Genomic DNA, 25,010 nt, shown 5'->3' with positions numbered 1-25,010 from the left:
CTCCCTGCTTGGTGGGAGGGGCCGGAAGGGACAGAATAAGGGAGGCCCTTACTAGAAAGAAATCTTGGCCCCCACATAATGTCCAAGTCCCCATCTTCTCTGACAAGATCCACTTCCTGCTCACAGATATCACCTGAGCACAGGTGACCACAAACACATGGGTGCAGCACACTCACACAGAGCACATGTGCCAGACCTCATGTTCCCCTAAGCCTGGGGTCCACTTCCAACTGATCTGTACCCTAACCACAGAACCCAGACTCTCTGGGCCATGGGTGCCCGGCTGTGGCCAACAGCCCCAGACAAGATGCCCAAAAGACAGAGGGAAGAGGCTAGGGGCAAACGGAGGAAGAAGCTAGGAAGCAGGGGTCTCCGGCTGAGTTCAGAGTACCTGTCAGCACAGGCACTGCCATGGCCCCAGCTCGGTGCTGAGGGGGTGGTGGCCGAGGAGGCCTCCCTACCCATGAGAGTCCAAAGAGCACAGGCGTGGCTGGCTTCGTAGCCTCATCACCACAGAGTCCACCTGCTTGCTGGCAGGGCTCTGCCTGTGGCCGCAGCAGAGAAGCCACTGTCCTTCCACCCCCAGCACCAGACCACCAGTTCAGAGACCAGCCTCCCTGGGGGGACCAGCCACTAAGCATCACTGGCACCCAGGTAAGGGTCTAGCCTCTCAGGGCCCAGCACAGCCACGGGGGTCCCAGGGCAGGTACAGGCAACTCAGTAGCTTCCCAGGCCAAGGTCTCCAGGAAGCTACCCGATGCCGCCAGGAGGACCAACCCCAAGGAGGGGCTTGGGGCTTAGCAGCTGGCTGGTGGACTAAGACGAATGGAGCAAAGAAGTCCAGGCTCCAGAAGCATCTCTGGGATCTTCTCCTAGTATTTTAATGTAGATATGCCTTCTCTACTCCAAACCCTTACATTTAGAGGATAAGGGAAGAAATGGGCTACAAAGCTTCCCACCCCCCAGAGGCAAGGCAAGCCAAAGCCAGCCCCCTCTTCCATTCCCGGGGTCTGGATCTTTAGCAACAGCTATTTCCCCACATCAACCGGCCCACAGGGACCCCCCAAAGTGTGGGAAGAAAATAGTGGGGCAGAGCTCACTTTCTCTCCCTTGTCTAGAAGCAGGAAGTGTCACAGCCTGGGGGGAGGTGAAGGGAGAGGGAGTAGGTTTGAGCCCCATTTACCCTGAGAGAGGAAAGGGGTCCTCCCAAACAAGGGAAACAGACCCGGCCACCCCCTCCACGTTCTGTAATAGTTCACCGCCAGTTTATTACCCCATCCCTGAGTCATCTTATTGAACCCTCTGTTATTTTCATAACAGTCCTGATAAACAAGGGTGTGGGCTGCTCTCCCACACTTTCCCCAGGACACTCCAGGGTTCCCTAGAACTCAGATGCACCACATGCATGTGCAGATACCCCCAAACAGACACCCGACTAGTGATACAAAACACGCACCCCTGACCCGCGTGCCAGGCCAGCTCCCACCCCACCTTGAATTCCCCACTCCATTTTGACATTTCTGTATTCTGTACCCCCACCCCATGCCATCTCACAGCCCAGTGATGGAGGCACATTTATAAACAGTGAAGACACCTATTTTGCAGACAGACAGACCTCAGGCCTGTTACCTCTTTGAGCCTTAGATTCCTCCTAAGTAAACAGGTTCTGTAACAGTACCCACTTCCTGAGGCCATTGTGAGGATTAAATGAGTTGATGTGGGTAAGGCCCTTAGAATGCAGATGGGCACATAGCACCCCACACAAGTGGGTGGCAGTGAGCAGCAGCTGCCATGACTGCTGCTATTAGAGGAATGTGCATGTTGGGAGGGTGCTCTAGGCAAGGCAGGATGGGGTGGCTGAGAAGGACTTCAGGGAGAAGGTGATCCCTTAAGCTGTAATTTAAAGGGCTGGGGCAGGGAGGGGATCTGGGCAGAGGATACAGGGGATGAAAGGCAAAGAGACAGGAGACTGGGATGGACATTCAGGGAAGCACAGATCCCAGTTTGCAGAATTGAAGCAGGGTTGGACAGAGGCCTGCTTTGGTAGAGAAGTCTTCAGAACCCTCTGTCTTCCATATAGAAATTGGGTGTGGCCAACTTCCCCTGGCCCAGGACTGGATCTGTCCATTCAGGTGTCCTGGACCACTTTATTGACAAAACCCCTGCCCTGGGGCCCACCCATGCTATGGCCTCCTGGTGCTAGGGCCTCTAGGCCCAGCCAAGATAGAAGTCTCTTCAGGGAGGACACCCTGGAACCAGGGCTTTGGGCCTGGTCCCAGAGGGCCCAAGTTCAGAGCCCTGCTGTGCCTGGTACTGCAGTCCCCAGCTCTGATGCTGTATCTCTGGTTCGCTTTGGTTCCAGGAAGCCATCCTCAGCAGTATCAACATGTCTCGGCCCAGCAGCAGAGCCATTTACTGTAAGCTGTCCCCCAGGTCCCTGTCCCCTGCCCTCTCACTGGGCTCCCTCCAGCCCCTCTGCTCTTTCCCACTTTACCGACAGCTCCCTGCAGCAGCCTAAGTCTTATCATACTCTTCTGCTCATCTCCTGTCCCTGCTTTGTACCCCTGCAGTGCAAAGGAAGGAGTACTCTCAGAACCTCAACTCAGAGCCCACAATCCTGCAGCATAGGGTGGAGGTGAGTGCCCATCGCCTGCCAAAACACAGACACTTCACGCAAGTCCCTGCCATGGAAGACAACAGCCCGACCCAGCCAGGTCCCAGGGACCCAGACCCATCAAACCTGACTGAGCATCTGTTACTGGCTGGGGGAGGAGGAGGGGACACTTGGGCGAGGAGGAGGGAACAGCCATGGGGAAGACAGTGGGCCTGGCTGGAAGTTGAGGGGTAGAAAGAAGTGGCAGAAGGAAGGGCCAGCTGCCACCTGCAACCACCTACCCACTCCACCTGCCTCCCCACATGCTTCCTGTCACACTAGTCCCCAGGGAATTGCTCTTTGCCCAGGACCACAAAAGGCTGGAGGAAGGAATGTGTGGGGTCTGCAGGCCCTGTGAGGGCTGGAGAGGGCCACTGTTGGAGAGGAGCAGTGCCTGGGCCTGAGCTCCTAGGGTGGGTATGACCACCTTGGAGGGCTGGAATGGAGTCTCTGGCCCTGCCTGGGAGGATGACACAAGCACTGCACTATCTAGTCAAGGCCAAAGTGAAAGCAAAGCACTGGCTACAGGGTGTGGCTAGGGAAGAGCATCCCAGGTCAGGCCGAAGCTCTGGGGTGGAAGCTGCCTATGGTAGCATCAGATGCTAAGACTTTAATGGAGTGGGGGTGGAGGGGGCTGGCGATGGTCTGGAGGCCCCACAGGGCAGTGGAGATGGGGATCTTCCAGCCAGCTGTGAAGAAGCCAGGAGTGCTTGCCTCCATCACGGGCAGAGGCTGGAAAGTGGCTTCATTTAGGCCCAGCAAGTGAGAGCAAAAGGAGACTTGTTCCAGACAGCAGGTGTTTGCTCCTGACATCAGGATCCCCCAATCATGATGGCAGTGTGAACGTAGGGGAAGGAGCTGGGACATGGGCAGAGAGCAGGGCCCCGGGATGAACAGACAGGAGGCAGACTGCATCTCTCCCCAACAAGAAACTGGGGTGGAAAGGCAACTTGGCAAGGCAGTGTTTGGCTAGAAGAAGAGAGGCATCGCCAACAAAATAAGAGTTGGTAGCAAAATCCTACCAAATGGTCAGACTAGCAGTGGGCAAGGACTAGAGTGAACACTGAGATCACCGTGGATCTCTCCAGCAGGGAGAAGGAGGGAGAAGGGTCAGTGAGGAGGCAGATAGAGCTGGGACTGTAAGTTCCCAAAGGGAGCAAAGGAAGCCAGGGACACAGTCTGAGAGTCCTATATCTCAGAGTGCAGACATTATTGGGTGACTAGAAGCCACATCCACCACCACCCAGCCATGTCACCTGGCCTGGACAGTTAAAGGCCCTAACCAGCCTTTGAGCAAAGTCTTATAACCCCTCACATAGCTGCTCAGACCCAGATTTGGAGGCCCCTTCCCGAGCCTGAAGGCGTCCACATAGGCTCTCACATTGGCCCTTGTTAACTGCCGTTGTTATCTGCAGCCTGGCACCTTCTCCCTCAAAGGGCCAAGGACATGTCTTTTTCCTCTGCCTTTCCCTGTCCACCACACCTTGACCCCTTCCAAACCTTCTCCTAGTCCTGGGCTGCCTCTTCTCCCCTCAGCACTTGATGACGTGTAAGCTGGGAACGCAGAGAGTACACGAGTCCAAGGATGCCCTGCAGAAGCTGCAGGAGATGGATGCCCAAGGCCAGGTGTGGAGCCAAGACTTGATCCTGCAGGTCAGAGATGGCTGGCTCCAGCTGCTGGACATCGAGACCAAGGTCAGCTCACCTACCACACCCAGCAAGGGGTCATGGCTAACCCAGATTGTGTCGAAGCCAGCACCAGGCTCTTGAACTCCGCTCCTCCATGCCCCAATTGGCAGCCACCCCTCCCCATATACAACACACACCCAAGCCCAGAAGGAAACAGGGATAGAGGCTGGAGACAAAGGCACAGGGGTCAGAGTAGATGACACCCCAGACCCAGGGCCTCCAAAGGGCTAGAGCAACCTGGTCAGGGGTTCTCAGGAATCAAGCATGGCTCTCAGTGGCCTCACAGTTGACTCTCCTCCTGGCCAGGAGGAGCTGGACTCTTACCGCCTAGATAGCATCCAAGCCATAGACGCAGTGCTCAACGCCTGCTCCTACAACTCCGTCCTGTCCATCACCATACAGGAGTCAGGACAGCAAGGCACCAGCACTCTGCTCTTCCAGTGCCAGGAAATGGGGGTGAGTGGCCAAGGGTGGAGTTCAATGACCAACACCCCCAACACACACACAGCCTGCCTGACTGCAGCTCCCTCTAGGCAGAGCGGCTGAGGGCCAGCCTGCAGAAGGCCCTGGAGGAGGAGCTAGAGCAAAGGTAGGGAGCCACTGCCCTGCCCACCTGCAAAGCTTCACAGCTCAGACCTTGGGGGATCAGACACTGACCCAACATCTTGAGGAGTTCAGGAGCCTATGGCCCAACCAGCCTGGGCCTGGAACTGAGAAGGGACCAGGGCAGAGAAGGGGATATCTTAGGGGTCACTGGAGACTGATAAAGGTCTCAAGAGGGCCCAGAGGGTAGGTGGGTGAGGCGGGGAGAGTCAGGGAGGGAGGTAGATGTAGACCAAGGAGCAGTCAGAAGGCTCCTGGAGACAGGAAGTGATGCCCCTGGGTCCTGGGACAGAAGTGTAGGCAGGCTTCTGTCCCAAGAATCTTCTAAAAGATGTGTCCCTACCATGTCCTCAGCATACCTCGATTTAGAGCCCTTCAGCCAGGCCAGGACAGATGGAGGGGGTCTTCTCTGGAAAGGCCGCTCCCTCTGCAGCAGGCACCCCCACTGGAGCAAAGGGTCCTTCCAGAGCAGCCCCACCAGATGACCCCAGAACACAGTAAGTTTGGGGCTGGGTGGCAGGTGGAGGAGAAGATTTATATCGAAAGTCAAGGAAGTGCTAGGTCCATGGTCCCCTTACATTGCAGACCTCCTGTCATCCCCAAGGCCCCTGCCATGCCACCCCAGTGTCCAAGAACAAAGAGCTTTCACTCCACTTCCTCCAAGGCGGTCCCCATCCCCTGAAGACCCACAGAGGGATGAGGTAACTGCAGATGGTCTTGGGCTTACTGAGGCTTTCTGAGCCTGGGAGAATGGAAGACACCAACCTTTCCCCTCACCCTAGGAGGCTAAAGTCCCAGGATGATCAGGGCAGGCTCCAGGCTGAGGAGGGACAGGGAGGCTGGCCACATAGGCAGGGCGGGGAGTGGGGGGGCCAAGTTAGAAGTTCCAGGGTGGACCTTACTGCCTACTCAAGGCCATGGGTTGTCTGGAGCCCAGATGGTGCTGAACCATGTCTTAAGTGACATCGAGCTGTTCCTGGGAAAGCTGAAGGAGGCCCAGGCAAAGATCAACTATAAGAAGAAGAGATTTGGGAAGAAAAACAAGGATCAGGGGGGTGAGTGCTGAGGGCCCGGGAGAGGAGTGGGGGTATCTTGAGTGATCTGTGACCTACCACCTTTGCCCCTTCTCCCACAGGGCCGACAGAAGCACAGTACATTGACTGCTTCCAGAAGATCAAGTACAGCTTCAACCTTCTAGTATGTGGCTCCTGACAAGTTCCCAGGCCCTGCCCCTCACCCCCACCAGCAACCCTCTGCTCTCGGGACTTGGAGCATCCCAAGCCTTTCTCTTCTCCATCTACCCCTGGAAACTTCCCTCCCTTCTTAGGGCTTTTGGGGAGTACTAGGCTCCTGACCAAGGCATAAAACAATTGTGGGGACTATGAAGGAGTGAACTGGCAGTAACAGGCATTGCCCTGTGTCCCCAGGGGAGGCTCGCCACTATGCTGCAGGAGATGAGTGCCCCAGACTTCGTGCACCTCCTCTTCCAAAGTCTGGACTTGGTGAGTTGAGGAAGGACAGGGTGGTGAAGAGGGACGGAAGTCAAGGAGGAGCAGAGGGAGGGAAGGAGGTGGTGGAGGGGATGGGAGAGCAGGGGTGAGGGAAGAAGGCAGGGTGAAGAGGGAGAGTGTGAGGCCTGCTGCTTTCTCATCTCAACACACCCTCCTGCTTGACCCCAATATGCCATCTCTGGTATGCACAGCATGCCACAGCAGACTAGACAGGCCAAGCCAAGACCACCAGGGCTCTGAGGGAGATAGAAGGAACAGCAGGCCCAAGGTGGACACAGCCACTTGCAGGAGGCAATGTGACAATGCAAAAGGGGGAAGCCAAGGACTCTAGGCCTTCTCCCACCCTTGCTTGGCCCTGAGGCTTCCTGACGCCTTCCATCCTCCCCCAGATCCTGGCCCAGTGCCCTGAGGCAGGCCTAGCAGCCCAAGTGATCTCACCCCTCCTCACCTCCAAAGCCATCAGCCTACTGCAGTCCTGTTTAAACCCACATGAGAGTAACCTCTGGAAGGGACTGGGCCCTGCCTGGACTACCAGCTGGTGAGTAAAGACAAGCACCGAACTGAATTGGAGGTGAGGGGATGAGGCATAGAACAGGACATCAGATGTGGCCATCCCTACACTGTCACAAACCAGAAATCTTGCAAAACATTTTGAGGGCTAGGCAATGGTGGCTCACATCTATAATCCTAGCACTTTGGGAGGCCAAAGTATGAGGATTGCTTAAGGCTAGGAGTTCAGGACCAGCCTAGGCAACATAGCAAGACCCCCCCCTCTCTAAAAAAGAATTTAAATTAGCAAGCATGGTAGAGCATGCCTGTAGTCCCTTCTACTCAGGACACTGAGTCAGGAAGATCACTTGAGCCCAGGAATTCAAGGTTGCAGTGAGCTATGGTAAATTATACCACTGTACTCCAGCCTGGGCAACAGAACAAGATCCTGTCTCTAAAAAAAAAAAAAAAGCAGCAGCAGCAGCTGGGGGGAGGGCAACATGGAGTTTCCCAACTAAGTGCAAATAGTTTATATATATATGTGTGTGTGTGTGTGTGTATTTTATATACATTTATGTATTTCATATATATATGAAAGAAAAGCCTATAGCTTACCATCACCCACTACTGGAGGAAACACGTTATCTCACAACACAAAGAACAATTTTTTCCCAAGAAAGAAGATAGGGCAAACTTCTACTAAAATAATTTATCATTTTGTCAAGGACAAAGAAAACTTTTGTCTCAATCCAGCCCAGAATTTAAGAACTACTTATGTAAGAGATGTTGCAAACATAATCTCAATAAGACTTGGTAACTGGCCAGGACTTCAGAGAGAAAGAGATATTCCACAGTGGTAACTGTGAGACAGGCAGCTGGACAGAGGCCAAACTGATGAGAGCCATGGGGGAGGGGGTATGGGGGACCAGCTTGGGCACACAAGCTGAGGTGTCTGTGGAACATCCCACAAAGACCAGGTACCCCAGCTGGAGGGGCTGATCTGGCCAAGTGGTACAACTGTGAGCACAGAAGGGGAGGCTGGGGAGCACTTCAGTGGGAGCCCCAGAAAGTGACAAGCTTAGTTTGCTCTATTCCGTGACAGAAGAGGGCAAGGCCTTGGGACACTTGTACATCTAGATGACAGAAGAAAAACTGTTCAGAAGGCAAAGAGAAATTCCAGAGAATTAAAGCAAAACCTAAACAGCAGTGGGCTGAAAAGGGTTTCAGAAAGAGAGAAAGGTTTTCAGAAAGACAGAGAAGTCAATAGGGAAATAAGCTAGTTTGGGGGGCCGAGTGTGGTGGCTCACGCCTATAATCCTAGCACTGTAAGATATCGAGGTGGGTGGATTCCTTGAGCTTAGGAATTCGAGACCAGCCTGAGTAAGAGTGAGACCCCCATCTCTAAAAAATAGCCAGGCACCATGTTGGCTGCCTATAGTCCCAGCTATTGGTAGGGCTGAGGCAAGAAGATCACTCAAACCCAAGAATTTAAGGTTGCCGTGAGCTATGACTCCACAGTACTCTACCAAGGGCAACAAAGTGAGACTCTGTCTCAAAAAAAAAACACAGAAAAGAAATAAGCTAGTTTTTCTCACTAGTTTTTCTCTTTTGCCTAATTCAGCCCTACTTACAGAGGTTTTTTTTTTTTTTTTTTGGTCCCATTTGTCTAAAGACATGAATTATTGTTCAAAACAATCCATTTTATTGTGGTAGAATAGGCAGAACATAGAATTTACCATTTTAACCATCTTAAGTGTATAATTCAGTGGCATTAAGTATATGAACAATGTTGTGCAAGCAAAATGATTTTCTACGTTTTTCTAAAACTTTTTAGCACACTAATCATAAATTCTGTACCCCTATTAAACAATAATTCCCCATTTCCCCCTCTCCCCAACCTCTGGTAGCCTCTAGTCTACTTTCTGTCTCTTTGAATTTGCCTATTCTAGGCACCTCATATAAGTGAAATCATATAACATCTGTCCCATGGTGTCTGGCTTGATTCATTTAACATAAGTCCTCAAGGTTCATCCGTGTTGTAGCTTCTATCAGAATTCCCTTCCTTTTCATGACTAAATAATAATCCATTATTATGGATACACCTTTCTTTTATCCATTTATCTGTTGAAGGACAATTGGGTTGTTTATACCCAAAACAATCTATTTTCATGCATTTTTTTGTTCAGTCACTAAAATGAAGTCATTTATGGATTCTTAACAGTGTTCGATGGCCCAGAACCATGGAGACTAAATAGTACCCACATGAGTCAGTTCTGGAGCTCACTAGGTCTCACAGCCATGCTGGGCCCACTTCATCTGTGGGAATAGCCTTAGTATCTGTTTAGCACTGGCCAGACAGGAAAACAGAGGTTCTGCAATGGAATCAAATAAGAGAGTCTCAAATACTTTCATTCAGACACTTTGACATTGAATAACCATGTTGAATATACTATTCTGAGTTTCAAAATCCAGTCATACTTCAAGAATTTGAGACCTTAGAAAAACAGATAAGCAGTTATAATTTTTTAAAGTATCCACAAAGATGTAAAACAACTCTAGTATTCATTAAATGATATACACTTGATAAACACTTACTTTAAATATAATATTGAGTCAGGTGGGCCATTAGATGTTTTCTAGTTTCCTTTTTTGTTTTTTTTTTTTTGAGACAGAGCCTCAAGCTGTCGCCCTAGGTAGAGTGCTGTGGCATCACAGCTCACAGTAACCTCCAACTCCTGGGCTCAAGCCATTCTCCTGCCTCCGCCTCCCAAGTAGCTGGGACTACAGGCGCCCGCCACAGTGCCCCTCTTTTTTGGTCGCAGCCGTCATTGTTGTTTGGCAGGCTCGGGCTGGATTTGAACCCACCAGCTCAGGTGTATGTGGCTGGCGCCTTAGCTGCTTGAGCCACAAGTGCTGAGCCTGTTTTCTAGTTTCTTAACATAGCCAGAAATGAATGAAAGACAGAAACACAGAAAAGAGAATCATTTAGCGACATAAAAACCCTTGAAAGAGTTGAATTTGGACTTGATTTCAGGCAGACTGACCCAAAGCTATAACTACCACTAAATGTGGTAATCCAGAAGGATGGAGACCATACAAGGCCATTAGATTTGACAATCAGGATTTTAAATGGACTCATTTCAATAAAGTAACGGCAGAGGTACAAATCAGTTGCAGGAATAATTTAAGAACCAGAGGCTAGAAAAATGAAGGCAGAGAATAGAGGCGCATTTGCAAGAAATTTGGTAAAAAGAAGGTAATATGATGACCGCTTAAAAAGAGGAGGAACAAGGTCAAGGGACGACCTGAGCACGTTTCTAAGGCAGAGAAGGAACCAATTAAGAAGATTTGGAAGAGGGATAGTGTGTTAGTTCCCACTGAATAAACACTTATTAGCTGCCCCCTGTATACCAGCCACTTTATCAGGCCTACAGCCCCCAAGGAGATCACTGTCACAAGAAACAATGATATTATAAGACTCATAAGCAATACACACATAGTGTGTGAGCAGTAATAATCCAGGGACATACCAAGTTCAGTGGAAGTATTCACCTCTTCCCTAAGCAGAGAGGGAATTTTCTAAAGGAAGTGGGCAAAGCAAGTGGAAAATATTCCAAGCACAGCAAGGCTGGAGGACACCAGCAGCACAGCCCTTCCTGGTCCTGTGCAATGGGTGAGGTAGGAGGCTGAGAGGCAAGTGCCTGCCCCATCCTAGCATCAGCCAGAGCAGCTCTACCTGATCTATTTCACAAGGTGAAACTATTTAGCTAGGAAAAGACATCTGCTGCTGGGAAACAGGTCTGCTGCATGAGACCCAAAGAGGTTTTCCAGCCCCAGTGAATGCTCTGTGATTCCACCACTTTGATTCAAACCCCCAATCAGTGCGATAAAGTGTCCACCATGTTCTTATGAAAGTGATATATCTTCACCTCCTGGGCGGAGGTGATGAGGACACAAAGATACCTGCCCATGGGATTTGTTGATGTTCACTCTTTGCTGCTTCCGGATGTTCTGGGCTTTTCATCTGTGCCCATGGGCCATGTCACCTACTAGCCAGAAGATTCCTGAGGCCGGACCTTGTCACATCCCACAGCCTGCACAGAGTAGACACGGACTCAGCTTTGTTTCTCCCTATCCCTAGCAATGATTGGACAGGCCAGGAGCCTCCACCCTACCAACCCACATTCTACGATGGCTGGCAGCTTCCAGAGAACTCCAACCAGGTAAGTCCCCCTCATCTCTGGCTACTTTCTGCCTACCCGGTCCAAACCATAGTCGCAGGATAACTACGTGGGGAGGCGGGTGTGGAATCTGGATCTGAAGTTAAGCAGGAAAGGGGATAAGTGGCAGCTGCATGTGAGCAGGCTTGCGGTCTGACACCAGCCCTCTACCACCAGGAGTACTGTGTCCTGCTCTTGCTCACTCTCTGTTCTGTACTTTGCAGGCACACTTAGGACTCGAGGACTCCATTTCCCTCCGGTATGCCCTGGGCTTAGCAAGGACCTCATGGTCCTGGGAAGGGAGGGTCAGAGCTGCTCCTTTGATCTCTGAATCTCAGAGTCCCTCTGGACTCTCAGCCAGACATGGACATGTTCAAGCTCACCCCTCCCCTACCTTTGGTAAAAAGGCCTTTTTTTTAACCCTCCTAGGCCCCCATCCCTTCTTGTCATGTTACTACCTACACATGCCTCTGATTTCTCAAGCTCAAGTACAAAGTGCTTAGAGCTGACTGGACACAGTGGCTCACGCCTGTAATCCTAGCACTCTGAGAGGCCCAGGTGGTTGGATTGCCTGAGCTCAGGAGTTCGAGACCAGCCTGAGCAAGAGTGAGACACACCCCCCACCCCGTCTCTACTAAAATTAGAAAAACTGAGGCAAAAGGACCACTTGAGTCCAAGAGTTTGAGGTTGCTGTGAGCAATGACGCCATGACAGTCTACCCAGGTGGACAGAGTGAGACTCTGCCTCAAAAAAAATAAATAAATAAAAATAAAAAGTGCTTAGAGCAAAGCTCAGAGGTAGAAAATTCTACCACTGGAAATGTTTTCAGATGTCAGTGACATTTCGGACCCCTCTTAGCAGCACAAACCCCCATTCCAAGGACTCCCTAACACTGACTTGCCAATGAACTTTACAGAAACCCAAAAGTTAACACCAGGACTGCAGGAGATATTTGGGGCTTTCTGGGTGGGGACATAGGCTCAACTTCCGAGGCCCCATTCTCCAGCCATCTTGACTGTTTCTTAAAAGGAGAAGTCCTGGATTAGAGAGCACATCTCACTTTGCCCAGGAGAAGACACACAACCATGGCCCTCAGCCTGGGGACCCCAACTTCCAGCACTCTAGCAGCACACTTGTCAAGCCAGCCCTGAAAATGCAAGTTCTGTATGAGTTTGAAGCTAGAAATCCCCAGGAACTGACTGTGGTCCAGGGAGAGGTGCTGGAGGTGAGGCTTGGCCCAGAGGCTTGACAGGAGGTGGTGGTTGGTGGGAGCTACAGGCAGTTTGGGTGAGTGGTGTAGGGATAGAGCTGCCAAGGTGGGTGGCTGAGTGAGGAGAAAGAAAATGGGAAAGAGCAGGAGGGAGAAAGCATTGTGGGGAGGGAAATGGCTGGTTGGAAAGGAAGGTGACTAGGTGGTATCTCTTGGCAGGTCCTGGACCAGAGCAAGCGGTGGTGGCTGGTGAAGAATGAAGCAGGACAGAATGGTTACATTCCCAGCAACATCCTGGAGCCCCTACAGTTGGGGACTCCCAAGAGCCAGGGCCAGTCGCCTCTTAGGGTACTACCCAGTATAGACTATCCAGAAGCCATACATTCTGACTTGGAGAGCGGGGGTGGGCAGGATTGACTGGCAAGTCAGGGAGATAGTCCTGGTTGGATTTAGACGTATTCTCTCATGTTTACTATGTGCCAAATTTACCATGGGGCCAGAGCACAGAACAAGCCCCAGCAGACCAGAAAACCACAGAGTAAGATAAGTGATTTAGGATGGGAACCCAGAGAAGGAACCAGAAGTGAGGGGCTGTGAGATGAGAGGGTAGACGGTGTTCTCTCGTGTTTACTCTGGGGCCAGAGCACAGAACAAGCCTGGGTCCCTGCCAGACCAGAAAACCACGGAGTGAGATAAGTAATTTCGGATGGGAACCCACAGAAGGAACCCAGGTGCCGGGGGCTGTGAGACGAGATGGGCTCTGACTACAGCTCCCCCTGATCCTAGGCTCCAAGGATTCGCCTTAGCTCGAAGCCCGAGGAGGTCACGGCCTGGCTGCAGGCAGAGAATTTCTCCACTGTGTGAGTGCCTAGCCCTGGGGCGGGAGGTGGGGGGGAGAACCTTTGCAAAGGGTCCAGATGATAACCAGCAATCCAGAACATACACCCTGGCCTACATGGTACATTACAGACCCTGTCTCAGCCCTGTCCCTGCTGAGTTAAAAGGACAGAAGCAGGGAGCTTGTCCAAGCATAGGTTAGAGCACTAAGCCAGGAGCTCTGCTGTGCTGAAGGCAGCAAGGATCAGGAGAGTGAGCTCGGGAGGGAGCTCAGCTGCGGCTCAGCCACCTTACCCACCAGAAGATTCTCTTCCAGAGCACTTCTCCCTTCAAAGGTGGAAGTTCTGAAATCAGTTTCACCTAATTATTTTACTCCTTCCCTTTCAGATACCCTATTCTGTGAATTCTCCTATAACCGCAACCTCCTAGCCCCTTCTACACCCAAATATTCAGGCCCAGGGTCCTTTCACCCCACAATGATGGCTTCTGCTGTTTTTGTTCACAGCACAGTGAGGACCCTTGGGGCCTTAACAGGGAACCAGCTGCTTCACATGAGACCTGGGGAGCTACAGATGCTGTGTCCACAGGAGGCCCCACGGGTCCTGACACGCCTGGAGGCTGTCAGAAGGATGCTGGGGGTGAGGACACCCTGGGGTCTTGACTCCCACCAGGAGTGGCTGGTCCTCCTTGGGTGAGAGTGCCAGGTGGGCTAGCCTGCAGGCTGAGCCCTGGGGTGGGACTGAGTATGGCAGGTGCTGGGCACAGGGTATTCCTCTAGGGACTTAGCTTCATGCATTCAAGCACAGCTTTAACCTTCAAGCTTATTGTTGGCCTGAGCTCTGGAGGGCCCTCTCCTGGCACTAGCCTCTTTGAATCCTTTTTCTTTCTTCAGATGAGTCTTTAGGCACCAGTTTAGACATCTCCAAGGCTAAGGCCCTCGCATATGCAAGATGGCAGATCTGACACTCCTAGAACACCAAGAATTCCTCTTCAAGGTCCCTATGTTGCAGCAAACCTCACACCCTGGCTCACACAGCAAAAAGGATGAACAGACCCAGAAGTTGAAGCAAATGGTGCCCCTTCTGGCTGAGAGCCATCCCCAGTGATTGCCTATTTATTTTCTCTCTTTTCCGAGCTTGGCATACTTCTGCCTAGGCTTGTTAGGAGTCTATTCGGTCCCTCTCCTTCCCAATAAAAGCATCTTCAGGCCCTCACAGCTTCTTCTGGATGTGATTGGAGCCAAAAGCAGGGAGGCAGGGAGGGCTGGAATGCTGGGCGTGAAGCAGCAGCAATGATACATTCATCATGGAGCCAGACTGAACGTGAGTGGGAATTCACACTGCAACATGGAGCTGGGCATCAGAATTTGAGAATTGTGGTCTAAGCTCTCCTCACTCTTTCTAAGTAAACTCCAAAATAAGACTGTGCTCACCATCTTCTCCTGCATACATTTCTTCCAGTGCATTCCAAGGCACCCAGTATAGCCAAAGGCATAAGGCTTCAAAGAGCACCAGGCTGACAGCTATAGGTTTCGGTCAACACTGGCCAGCAATCCGGAGCAGCACTGGCAAACAAGGCAGGTGCACCAGGCTCTACTTGGTAACAATAGGCTATTTTTTTTAAAAGAGGGGGGTCTCATTCTTGGTCAGGCTGGTCTCAAACTCATAAGCTCATGTGATCCACCTGCCTCAGCCTCCCAGAGTGCTAGGATTATAGGCATAAGCCACCGCGTCCAGCCTAAGTACCCTTTTTTTAATCTCAAAACTGTCATGCACTTCACCCCCCACCCCACATAACAGTAGTTACACTTTCATTGATTTAGTCTACAGACAAGGCCTAATGTACTTCTAAATTTGAGGGTTCTTAAGATGTTCCCTTGGGCTTCCCACTTAAGTTCTCCCCTCCACTCCTAGAGGTTCTGTTTCCCCTCTTTTGCTTATCAATCTATCAATAAACTCTGTCCTTCCACTTGGGGGGAAAAAATAAAAGGTGTTCCCTTAAGTCTCTCTTAGATGACTTTGTCCCTGACCCTAACATTGTCTGGGCCCCAGATTGCCCTATTTTTAGTCTATGTCATTCTCTTAAGTTCCTGGCCTCAGAAAATCATCTCTCCTAGCTGCTAACACAAAATAGGCAAGTGAAAATTTTTCTTTACAAATGAGAAATTCTTGTGAGATTCTTAGGGTCTGTCTTGACAAGGGGAAAAGTTAACAGAAAAGTTAATTTCTTAGAATAAGCAAGGGGATATTAACCCATTGCCCTCTGCCATCTTTACAGAATTGGAGGAGTCCTAGAAGCAGGGAAAACCTCCAGGACCAGAAAAAAGTGTTTTATCCCAGTGTCTTCCAGATTGTCCAAAAAGACTAAGATGAGGTGAGGGTCAGATATCCAAGTACAGTGGAACCAACACCAATTGTGTTATTAGATAAATCAGGGTTTAGATCCCAGACCATCCATGGGATCTTCAGCTTGGAAGAGCAATTCACTTAAACCTCTTCAGGCCTGTTTCTTCTTTGATAAAATGGCCATAATGCCTACTTCATAAAATTGTCATGAAGCTTAAACTGGAACAAATTAGCTAACATATGTGGAACGTCTAGATATTTCCTGGAATATCATAGGTGTTCAATAAATGCTAGTCTTTTTTCCTTAGCTTAATTTGAAACTGGCCTTTTGTTATCTTGGAAGGAGACACCCAGGCATTATAAATTTGTCACTATGCATTTGCTCTTTTTTCCTTTCATCTTTTTAGTGAAATGTCCTTTTAAAAGTCCCAGTCTTGTTTCAGCTTTACTAATAGGCAAATGTGATTTCCCATGCCCAGGCTAGGGGACCTAGGGGCTGAGTACCACAGGTGGCTGTGCTGTGAAAGCCAGGCCAGAAACCCTTGTACAGATTATTCCTTTCCCACTCCTCCACAGTTTACTGACAAATCCTCTCTCTCTCCTGTTGCAATTCTGTACGCTTTCCCCATTTTTTGTGTGTACACTTTTTTTTCACTTTCATGGGCCCTGCTTAAACTCAGAAACTTATTTCTTCCTAGGACTACCAGAGCCTCCCACAGATCTCTTGCTCTGTCAAGGTCACCACATTGCTAAATTTAACCATTATTTCACAGTCTTCATCTTACTTTGACCTATCAGCCACATTTGACATAGTTGCTCACTCCCTCCTTCAAACGTCTTCACTTGGTGTCCAGGACACTTAATTTTCCTCCTACTTCAGTGGCCACTCCTCAAACTCTTGCCAAACCTCCAAATGTTGACGTGCCACAGCACCCCAAACATTTTCTGTTACTCTCCATCACTCTCAGTGATTAGTCTTATTGTTTAAAATGCTCTCTATACAGTGATGACTATATTTGCTGCTTCCCTCTGCTTGGAGTTCCTCCCTGCCTCCTGCACCCATGGTGGCTCCCACAGCAGGGTGGCTCGGTCCCCTTACTTCCTGAAGGTCTTTGCTTAAAGGCCCACAATAAACACATCCTTTAAAAATGTAAACCCCCTTCTTATTAGGGCTTCCTCAACTCCCATTCCAAGACCCTCTCTCTCTCTTCTTAGTTTTATTTCTCTCAATAGGCTATGTATCACCATCTGACTAACTAGACATTTATTACATATTCATTTCTTTCTGCCTCTTCCCATTGGAATGTAGCTTTCCTGAAAGCAATAATTTTTATCTGTTGAGTTCAATTCTGTATTCCCAGCACCTAAAACAGTACCTTACCAGAATAGGCATGTCAATAAACATTGTTGGATAGATGAATGAGTGAATGGATGGATGGACGGATGGGTGGATGAATACGTGAACCAAAGAAAAATGGCAGTACCTTGCTCCTTCAGTCTACTCTACACAAAGAAAATAATTTCCCTGAAGCAGAATCTGGCAATATCACTCACTTCAGCAAAGTATATAAATCTGCACTGGTGTATACAGTAGTCACAACCCACATGTGGCTACTAAGTACATGTAGGTTAGACACATCAACTGAGATGTGTCTAAGTGTTAAAGTATACAGTGTTTTGAAGACACTAAGAAGAATGTAAAATATCTCAATTATTTTCATTTTAATTACATGTGAGGCTGACACAGGGGTTCACACCTGTAATCCTAGCAATCTGGGAGGACAAAGCAGGTGCATCCCTTGAGCTCACGAGTTCGAGACCAGCCTGAGCAAGAGTGAGACCCTATCTCTACTAAAAATGGAAAAACTGAGGCAAGAGGATAGCTTGAGTTCAAGAGTTTGAAGTTGCTGTGAGCTATGACGCCATGACACTCTATCCAGGAGGACAGAGTGAGACTCCATCTCCAAAAAAAAAAAAAAAGAGAAAGAAAATTACATATTATGTTGGGCTAAAGTACATTATTAAAATTGATTCACCTGTTTCTTTTTACTAGAAACAGAAAACTTTAAATCACATATGTGGCTTGCATTTACATTTCTACTGGACAGCAATGCTCTGGAGACTCCCCACTGACCAGGGAAAAACATCCAAACTCCTTTTGCTGGCAGTCAATGCCCTCGGCAACCTGACCCCAACGTGCTTTTCCAATCCCATAAAGCAGCCCAACTCTACAATACTTCCTTCTACACACACTGGTATTTCCCACATTCCAGAGTTTGAGCTGCGGTCCTCCTACCTGGAATGCCCTGTCCTGCATTCTAATGTCCAAAACTTATCCTTCCTCAAGGGCCCTGATGAAATGCCCAACCTCCTCATGAAAGAACTCTCAGAACCACTCTCTGTCAGGGCCAGAAGAGAGCTCCCCCCTCCAAAGTAGGTAACATCTCCTATCTTGAATCCTTCCTACCTTACAGTTTTATGGGTTTAAGTGATTTGTGTCTTTATCACCATCCCTTATTTCCCCAAACGCTGGTGTCAAAGATAGTGCTTCTCTTAAGTCCAGGAATTTGAGGTTGCAAAGAGATATGATAGTGCTTCTGCACTCCAGCCCGGGCAAAAGAGCCAGACTCTGATCCTCCAACACCCCCCTCCCTCCCACTGGAGTCCGGTTCGACTCCCAGGCAAGGCCCCAGACTTCCTCTTTCCCACTATCCCCTCTTATCCCAGGTCCCCACTAGCCGGGAAGTGAAAAGGTTCAACTTCCCGCCTCCTAGCTAACTTAACAGCCCTCCTCCGCGAACCCTGACTCGGGGTCTCTGGGCCTTGGCCCTCAGGGAATGACCAAAGCCGCGCCTGCGCAAAGCCCCGCGGACGCGCGGAGGGAGGGGACAAGACGGAAGGGGCGGAGTCAGGGCGCTCGCATTAGCCCCACCCACTCACATCAGGTATAAAAGCCCTCCCACTCTCCGTTCGCCTCTAGTCTCCAAAGGCTCCCAGGCGTTGTTGCTATGTCTTCTAAGTCGTCTATGGTTCTAGGTTACTGGGATATTCGCGGGGTGAGTGCTGTCTCCACAGCTGAGCGGCTCGGTCAGAAAAATGGATGCAGAGGCGACCGTGGCTCTGAGTCAGCGGTCTCCGTGACAAGCTGCTCTACGCGGGAGCCCCTTCTTCGCCGCGGCCAGCTCCAGAGGAGCTGCCTGGCCACGGAGGCCCACCCCTGCCCCGCCGGCCCACCCCTGCCCCCCTTCTGGGATTGCTGGGCTCCGCCGGGAGGGGCCGAGGACAACATGCCGCCGGGGCCGGGCTTGGAAGCCGCTTAACGACCGCCCCGGCAGGGTGCAGGTCCTCGGCAGCCCGGGCCGGGGGACGTTGGCGGGCGGGGGTTGGGGGACCGGTAGGAGCCGCGCAGGCGCTGACCGGACTGTCTCCCCCAGTTGGCGCACGCCATCCGTCTGCTCCTGGAGTTCACTGATACAGCTTATGAGGAGAAACGGTATACGTGCGGGGAAGGTAATGCCAAGCTAAGCCAGGCTGTCCCTCCAGCTGTCTCTGTCTTCTTGTGCACAGAGGATGGCATCACTCCAGAGTTGGGTGGAAAGTCTGCCCCAATCGCATGACAGCGTCTATTGTGCCCTGTGGGAAGAGTGTTGATGGATCCTTTACTTGGAGCTGGGGATTTGTCCTCTACCATAGCCCATAGTACTTAACCAAATAGGGCACCAATACTAAATGGTTAAGATTTGGGGGCTGGGAATTTGAGATGTCGGGAGTAGGTAATTTCTTTAGGTCTTTCCCCTCTTATTAGGTGAGATATTAAGGAGGTTGGGTCCCACTTTATTCTCTTACAGCTCCTGACTATGATCGAAGCCAATGGCTGGATGTGAAATTCAAGCTAGGCCTGGACTTTCCTAATGTAGGTAGCTTTAGAAGAAGAGGGGGCAAAAGGGAAGGGCTTCAAGTATATTTGTCCTTGATTCTTCTTTCCCTGGTCTGAGAGGATCTAGCATAGGGGCTCTGAACCTGGATAGAATAGAAAGAATTCTGGAGTCCTTGAACTCTTTTAGGAAAAGAATTCTATTTTCATTTTCACTAACCACTAACAAAAAGTTAACATTTCCTTTTGTTGTGGAGATAAACAGTAAACAACATTGGTTATTAGTCATTGGTTAAAGTCATGGCTTTGTCACTAGCAGAAATCAGGTGTTTTTATATTCTATTACATGTGTTGCAGATATCCTAGGTGTTAAATATATTCGTCACTATTTTGAAATTATAGTAGGTATTGTATCTGCTTGCTTTTTAAAGCATCACTAAGCACATAGTATACTATTACAATTTTAAAAAATATTTTATAATTGTGTAAATACGTCTATTTTACTGTTTTTTTCCTTTTCCTTTTTCTTTCTTTTTTTTTTTTTGAGACAAAGTCTCACTCTGTTGCCCTGGGTAGACTCCTCAGGTAGAGTACAGTGGCATCAGCCTAGCTCACTGCAACTTCAAACTCATGGGCTAATGTGATCCTCCTTCCTCAGCCTCTGGAGTAGCTGGGCTACGGGCAAGCACCACGAGGCCTGGCTAATTTTTCTATTTTTAGTAGAGACAGGATTCTGCTCTTGGCTCAGGCTGTCTCCAACTTCTGAGCTCAAGCAGTCCTCCTGCCTCAGCCTCCCAGAGTGCTAGGATTACAGGCGTGAGCCACCGCACCTGTCTACGTATTTTGCTTTATGTATTTAAAAACCTTAGTCTGATAAAGGGCTCATGGCACGCACATACACACAAAAGTTTAAGAACCCAGTCTAGAATCACATGGGGACCTGATTGCTACCTTATACTTACTTTTTCCTTTCTCCTAACACTGCATTCTCTCCCTCCTTTTCACTGCCTACAAGTCCTCTCTTCCCCAGAAGATAGTGGTAGGGAAGAGAGTGGTAGGTTGTTCATTTGACTTGTCCTTTTTCTTTCAGCTGCCCTACCTCATGGATGGGAAGAACAAGATCACCCAGAGCAATGCCATCTTGCGCTACATTGCTCGCAAGCATAACATGTGTGAGTGGGGTAGAGCTGCTGAGGTAGTTGAAGCAGGTTGTTTGCCAGAGGGTGAGTGATTCCAAGGGTGGTTTATTGTCATTGGCCTACAGGCGGTGAGACTGAAGAAGAAAAGATTCGAGTGGACATTGTGGAAAACCAAGTTATGGATTTCCGCACACAATTGATACGGCTCTGTTACAGCTCTGACCATGTGAGTTTCCTTAGCACACATCGGCTGAATGGAGTATCAGAGAAGACAGCATGAGGAACCATAGGGTTATCTCTGCTCCATTCAACTACTGCTACCTTCCCACCAACCCAGTCTGTCAGAATAAGAAACAGAACTCTTGTGTTTTGGATTGTTTTGTCATGTAACTCTGGTGTTGGCACCCCTTCCTTTCCAAACCCCATCTTCCCATTCTGCCACCTTCAAGTGGCAGGAAAGGCAAGAAAAAGGCACCTGGAATGGGGACTACTAAATGTCCATCATTGGCCTGTTCCCTGAACATCTATGAAGATGATGACAGCTGTTTGTGTTCTCTTCTTCCTCTCTCTCTCAGGAAAAACTAAAGCCTCAATACTTGGAACAGCTACCTGGACAACTGAAACTATTCTCCTTGTTCCTAGGGAAATACTCATGGTTTGCAGGGGACAAGGTAGGAAGAAGAGAAAAGACGAGGACACCTGTCTGTCTTTGCAGGTGTTAATGAACTCCTGCCTGACTATCTATTGCCCTCCTTCTAGCTCACCTTTGTGGATTTTCTCACCTATGATGTCTTAGATCAGAACCGTATGTTTGAACCCAAGTGCTTGGAAGAATTCCCAAATTTGAAGGCTTTCATGTGCCGTTTTGAGGTGATGGTTCCTGCATCTTTCTCTTACAGACATACAAGTCCCCTGAGGGACCCCACTGTGGTGGAGTCTTGTCTGACACCAGCTTTTGTCTAAAGTTATCAATGGTTGGACATCTTTAAGCCTTTGGAAAGACCTGGTGTGTCTCTATCCCAAAGGCATTGTCTACAAAAATGGGAGAGATGGAGAGAGGTGGGCAGCATGTGAATGCTGCTGTTTGGGTATGGGTCTTTTGGTCTGGGTTAGGGTCTTTAAGAGGTTTGGTGTGCTTTCCCTTCAGGCTTTGGAGAAAATCGCTGCCTACATGCAATCAGACCGCTTCTTCAAGATGCCAATCAACAACAAGATGGCCCAGTGGGGCAACAGGTGCATATGTTGAGCAAGAGGCAGGCTTGCAGTACCTGTTTGGTTCTATCCCGTCCCTAGGAGACCTGCATTCTATCTTCTTTACTTTCTTCAATAAATAGTACTTAGGCTATTGGTGTCCAGCTGGATTTCTCTTAGGTGTAAGGACAAAAGGAGAATAAGAATATGTGGAGAATTATCAACATGTAAATTGATTCACAGCAACATTGACATCCTCCTACTCCCCAACTGAGTTCAAGGGCTAGAGGTTCATGCCCAAGTCTTGAAAGGAGGTGCTAGAAATAAAGATTGCACAGTTGAAGAGAGCAAGTGTTTCAAATGTGACTGGACCACCTATGAAGACCTGGTGAAGGTACCAAGTAAAACTGTGTAGTACAAACCCATGCATATATGGGAATTTAGTTTGATAAGGCAATATTTCAAACTGCTGAGCTAGCCAGCAGAGTTGGGACAATTGTTTACTAATTAAAAATAATAGAGCCGAATAGCCGGGCGTTGTGGCGGGCGCCTGTAGTCCCAGCTACTCGGGAGGCTGAGGCAAGAGAATCGCTTGAGGCCAGGAGTTGGAGGTTGCTGTGAGCTGTGTGAGGCCATGGCACTCTACCAAGGGCCATAGAGTGAGACTCTGTCTCTACAAAAAAATAAAAAATAAAAAAATAATAGAGCCGTACTTTATACCATTCACTAAAGTTAATCTGGAATTTAAGGTCCAATATTAAACACAAAGCTATTGAAGTATTGATGAAAATGTAAGAATGTTTATGATAAGGTACAAATAAATTACAAGTGAAACAAGGCCAATGTAAAGATTATATAAAGAATTATAAATCATTAACAGCTAAGTTTTTAAAAATGGACAAAATCTATGAACAATTTACAAAACAGAAATATTCATGGCCAAAAAATGTTTACTATAATCCAAGTAACTACAAAGTACAACAGCAAGAGACCATATTTCCACCTATCCAATGAAAAATATTTTCAGAGTTTTGGCAAGCCTTGGGAAAGTAATATATATTTCCTCCTGGTGAACATGTAAAATAGTATAGCTACTTTGGAGAACAATTTATCAATATCTTAAACATTCAGATCATATCCTATGACCCAACGATTCCATCCTATAAAAACTCAGTCCAGTCCCTAAAGAGGCACATACTAAGATGTTCATAGTGGCATCATTCAGGGGGGGGTTGTGTGTGGTTTTTTTTTTTTTTTTTTTTTGAGACAATCTTCCTCTTTCACCCTGGCTTGAGTGCCATGTTATCATACCCTCACACCAACCTCAAACTGTTGGGCTCAGGCGATCCTCTTGCCTCAGGCTCCCCTAACAGCTGAGACTGCAGGCACCTGCCACAATGCCTGGGCAGTTTTCCTATTTTTAGTAGAAATAGGGTCTCACTCTTGCTCAGGCTGGTGGTTCTAACTCCTGAGCTCAAGCAATCTGCCTGTCTTGGCCTCCCAGAGTGCTAGGATTACAGGCATGAGCCACTGAACTTGGCTGTGGCATCATTTGTAACGAGAAATAAGTAGAAACCATGTAAATGCCCATCAGTACTGTGGAATACATGTGGCAGTTGAAGAATGAGACTGAACTGCATGAAGTAACAAAGATTCCCAAGACATTGTGAATTTTAAAATTTGCAGATTAGTATGTACAGTATTATAACCTTTATGATTTTTTTTTTTTTTTTTTTTTTTTTTTTGTAGAGACAGAGTCTCACTTTATGGCCCTCGGTAGAGTGCCGTGGCGTCACACAGCTCACAGCAACCTCCAACTCCTGGGCTTAAGCGATTCTCTTGCCTCAGCCTCCTGAGTAGCTGGGACTACAGGCGCCCGCCACAACGCCCGGCTAATAACCTTTATGATTTAAAAAGGGAAACCACGAGGCATTTTCTTCAGATACATTCATGTATGTAAATGCATAGGAAAGAGACACACAAACTGATAACAGGCTTACTTTGGGCAAATGGGAAAAAATCTCAGGCTCTAGGGTGGAAGTGAAAGGGTACTTCTGCGATAAAGCTGAGGTTTTATTTTTAACTAGGAGAATGTATTGATGCTTTACTTGTATAATAGAAACTACTTTTAAGAAAACAAAGCAAATTTAAGAGACACTAACTCCTGTAGAGCAGTACTGTCCGTTCACAGTGCAAAGTCTTTAGTCTCTAGCCCAGCAGTTCTCAACCCAGTGGTTGTGACCTCTTTGTAACAATGAAAATACATCGCAGCATTAGGAAGGTTGAGAACCACTGCTCTAGCGTAAGAGAGACCTGCAGGCCAGATTACTGTTCCCTATGACCCAGAAGCCCGTGATCTTTCTAGTGAGGGACAGAGGGCCTGAATGGCAGGGAGACCCAGTGATATCAGGAGGGTTAGTACAGGCAGAAGATGCCAAGCAGACGATTCCACTGTGGCCTTTTGCCACCCCTGCAAACAGTAGTTAGTTGTTCAGGCCAATATCTTGGGTACAGGCAGCCTTTGGTCAGAAAATGTGTAAAGCCCAAGAGTTTCTCTTCAATATGATAACGATTGACATGAAAGTCCACAGTGTGAGGGAGTAGCATGCCCTAAGGGAAAGCCTTGTGAATTTAGGGAGGGCAGAGAAATTGAGAATGCCTCTGGGACCAGAAAGAAGATATGAATAGAAATCTGTCTACTGCTACCCAGCAATAAATATTAGTATGAATTTAGCAGCCTAAAACATATATTTATTATCTCACAGTTCCAGGGGCCAGGAGAGCTCAACTGTTTAGGGTCTCATCATTGTGTCAGCCAGGGCTACAATCTCTTCTCAAGGCTCAGGGAAAATATTTACTTCCAAATTTGTGTATTGTTGATTAAATCAGTTCCTTGTACCCTGTTGGACCAAGGGCCTCAGTTTCTTGCTAGTTATTGCTGAAGCCTCTTTCAGTTCCTTGCAAAAGGGGCTCCCCAATATGGCCACCTGTTTCACCAAAGCCAGAAAAGGATCTCCTGGAAAAAGGGACACTACAGTCCTATGTAATGTAACCAGTAGCAGTGACACCCCATCACCTTGTCATACTCTGTTAGAAGTCACCCAAGGGGGATTGCACAAAGACATGAGTGCTTGAGGAGGTAGGAGCACAGGGGCCACTTCAGGGTTTGTTCACCTCAGGGGGGAAGGCAAGGGAACAGGAAACTGCAGGATCTGAGGAAAGAATCCTGGGAAAGGCGTGACACGAGAG

At 48.7% G+C, this 25,010-nt stretch overlaps 2 protein-coding genes across 4 annotated transcripts; both read left to right on the top strand.

Annotated features, from left to right (window-relative positions):
- Window positions 1-520: 520 nt before the first annotated feature.
- Window positions 521-15,258, top strand: EPS8L3 (EPS8 like 3). Of its 3 annotated transcripts, none has more exons than XM_053592524.1 (19): window positions 521-654; window positions 2,363-2,417; window positions 2,571-2,635; window positions 4,190-4,348; window positions 4,745-4,798; window positions 4,876-4,931; window positions 5,300-5,442; window positions 5,531-5,646; window positions 5,883-6,000; window positions 6,081-6,142; window positions 6,373-6,447; window positions 6,846-6,994; window positions 11,087-11,168; window positions 11,390-11,424; window positions 12,195-12,390; window positions 12,595-12,723; window positions 13,162-13,235; window positions 13,723-13,850; window positions 14,105-15,258. In XM_053592524.1, exons 2-19 carry the CDS (start codon window positions 2,387-2,389, stop codon window positions 14,173-14,175), a joined length of 1,743 nt encoding a protein of 580 aa, XP_053448499.1. In that variant the 5' UTR covers window positions 521-654; window positions 2,363-2,386; the 3' UTR covers window positions 14,176-15,258. The 3 variants fall into 3 exon arrangements, with proteins under 3 accessions (XP_053448499.1, XP_053448497.1, XP_053448498.1); XM_053592522.1 differs by having other exon boundaries at window positions 4,649-4,798; window positions 14,105-14,841; XM_053592523.1 differs by having other exon boundaries at window positions 4,649-4,798; window positions 13,718-13,850; window positions 14,105-14,839.
- A 3,244-nt stretch (window positions 15,259-18,502) lies between these two features.
- On the top strand, window positions 18,503-21,910 carry GSTM3 (glutathione S-transferase mu 3). Its single transcript, XM_053591604.1, has 8 exons — window positions 18,503-18,613; window positions 18,992-19,067; window positions 19,406-19,470; window positions 20,522-20,603; window positions 20,696-20,796; window positions 21,146-21,241; window positions 21,330-21,440; window positions 21,718-21,910. The coding sequence occupies exons 1-8, from the start codon at window positions 18,566-18,568 to the stop codon at window positions 21,814-21,816; spliced, it is 678 nt and encodes a 225-aa protein (XP_053447579.1). The 5' UTR covers window positions 18,503-18,565; the 3' UTR covers window positions 21,817-21,910.
- The last annotated feature ends 3,100 nt before the right edge of the window (window positions 21,911-25,010 follow it).

Source organism: Nycticebus coucang, chromosome 5, assembly GCF_027406575.1.
Source record: "Nycticebus coucang isolate mNycCou1 chromosome 5, mNycCou1.pri, whole genome shotgun sequence".
In the NCBI taxonomy this organism is placed as follows: domain Eukaryota; kingdom Metazoa; phylum Chordata; class Mammalia; order Primates; family Lorisidae; genus Nycticebus; species Nycticebus coucang.
This window is presented reverse-complemented; position numbering and strand designations above follow the sequence as displayed.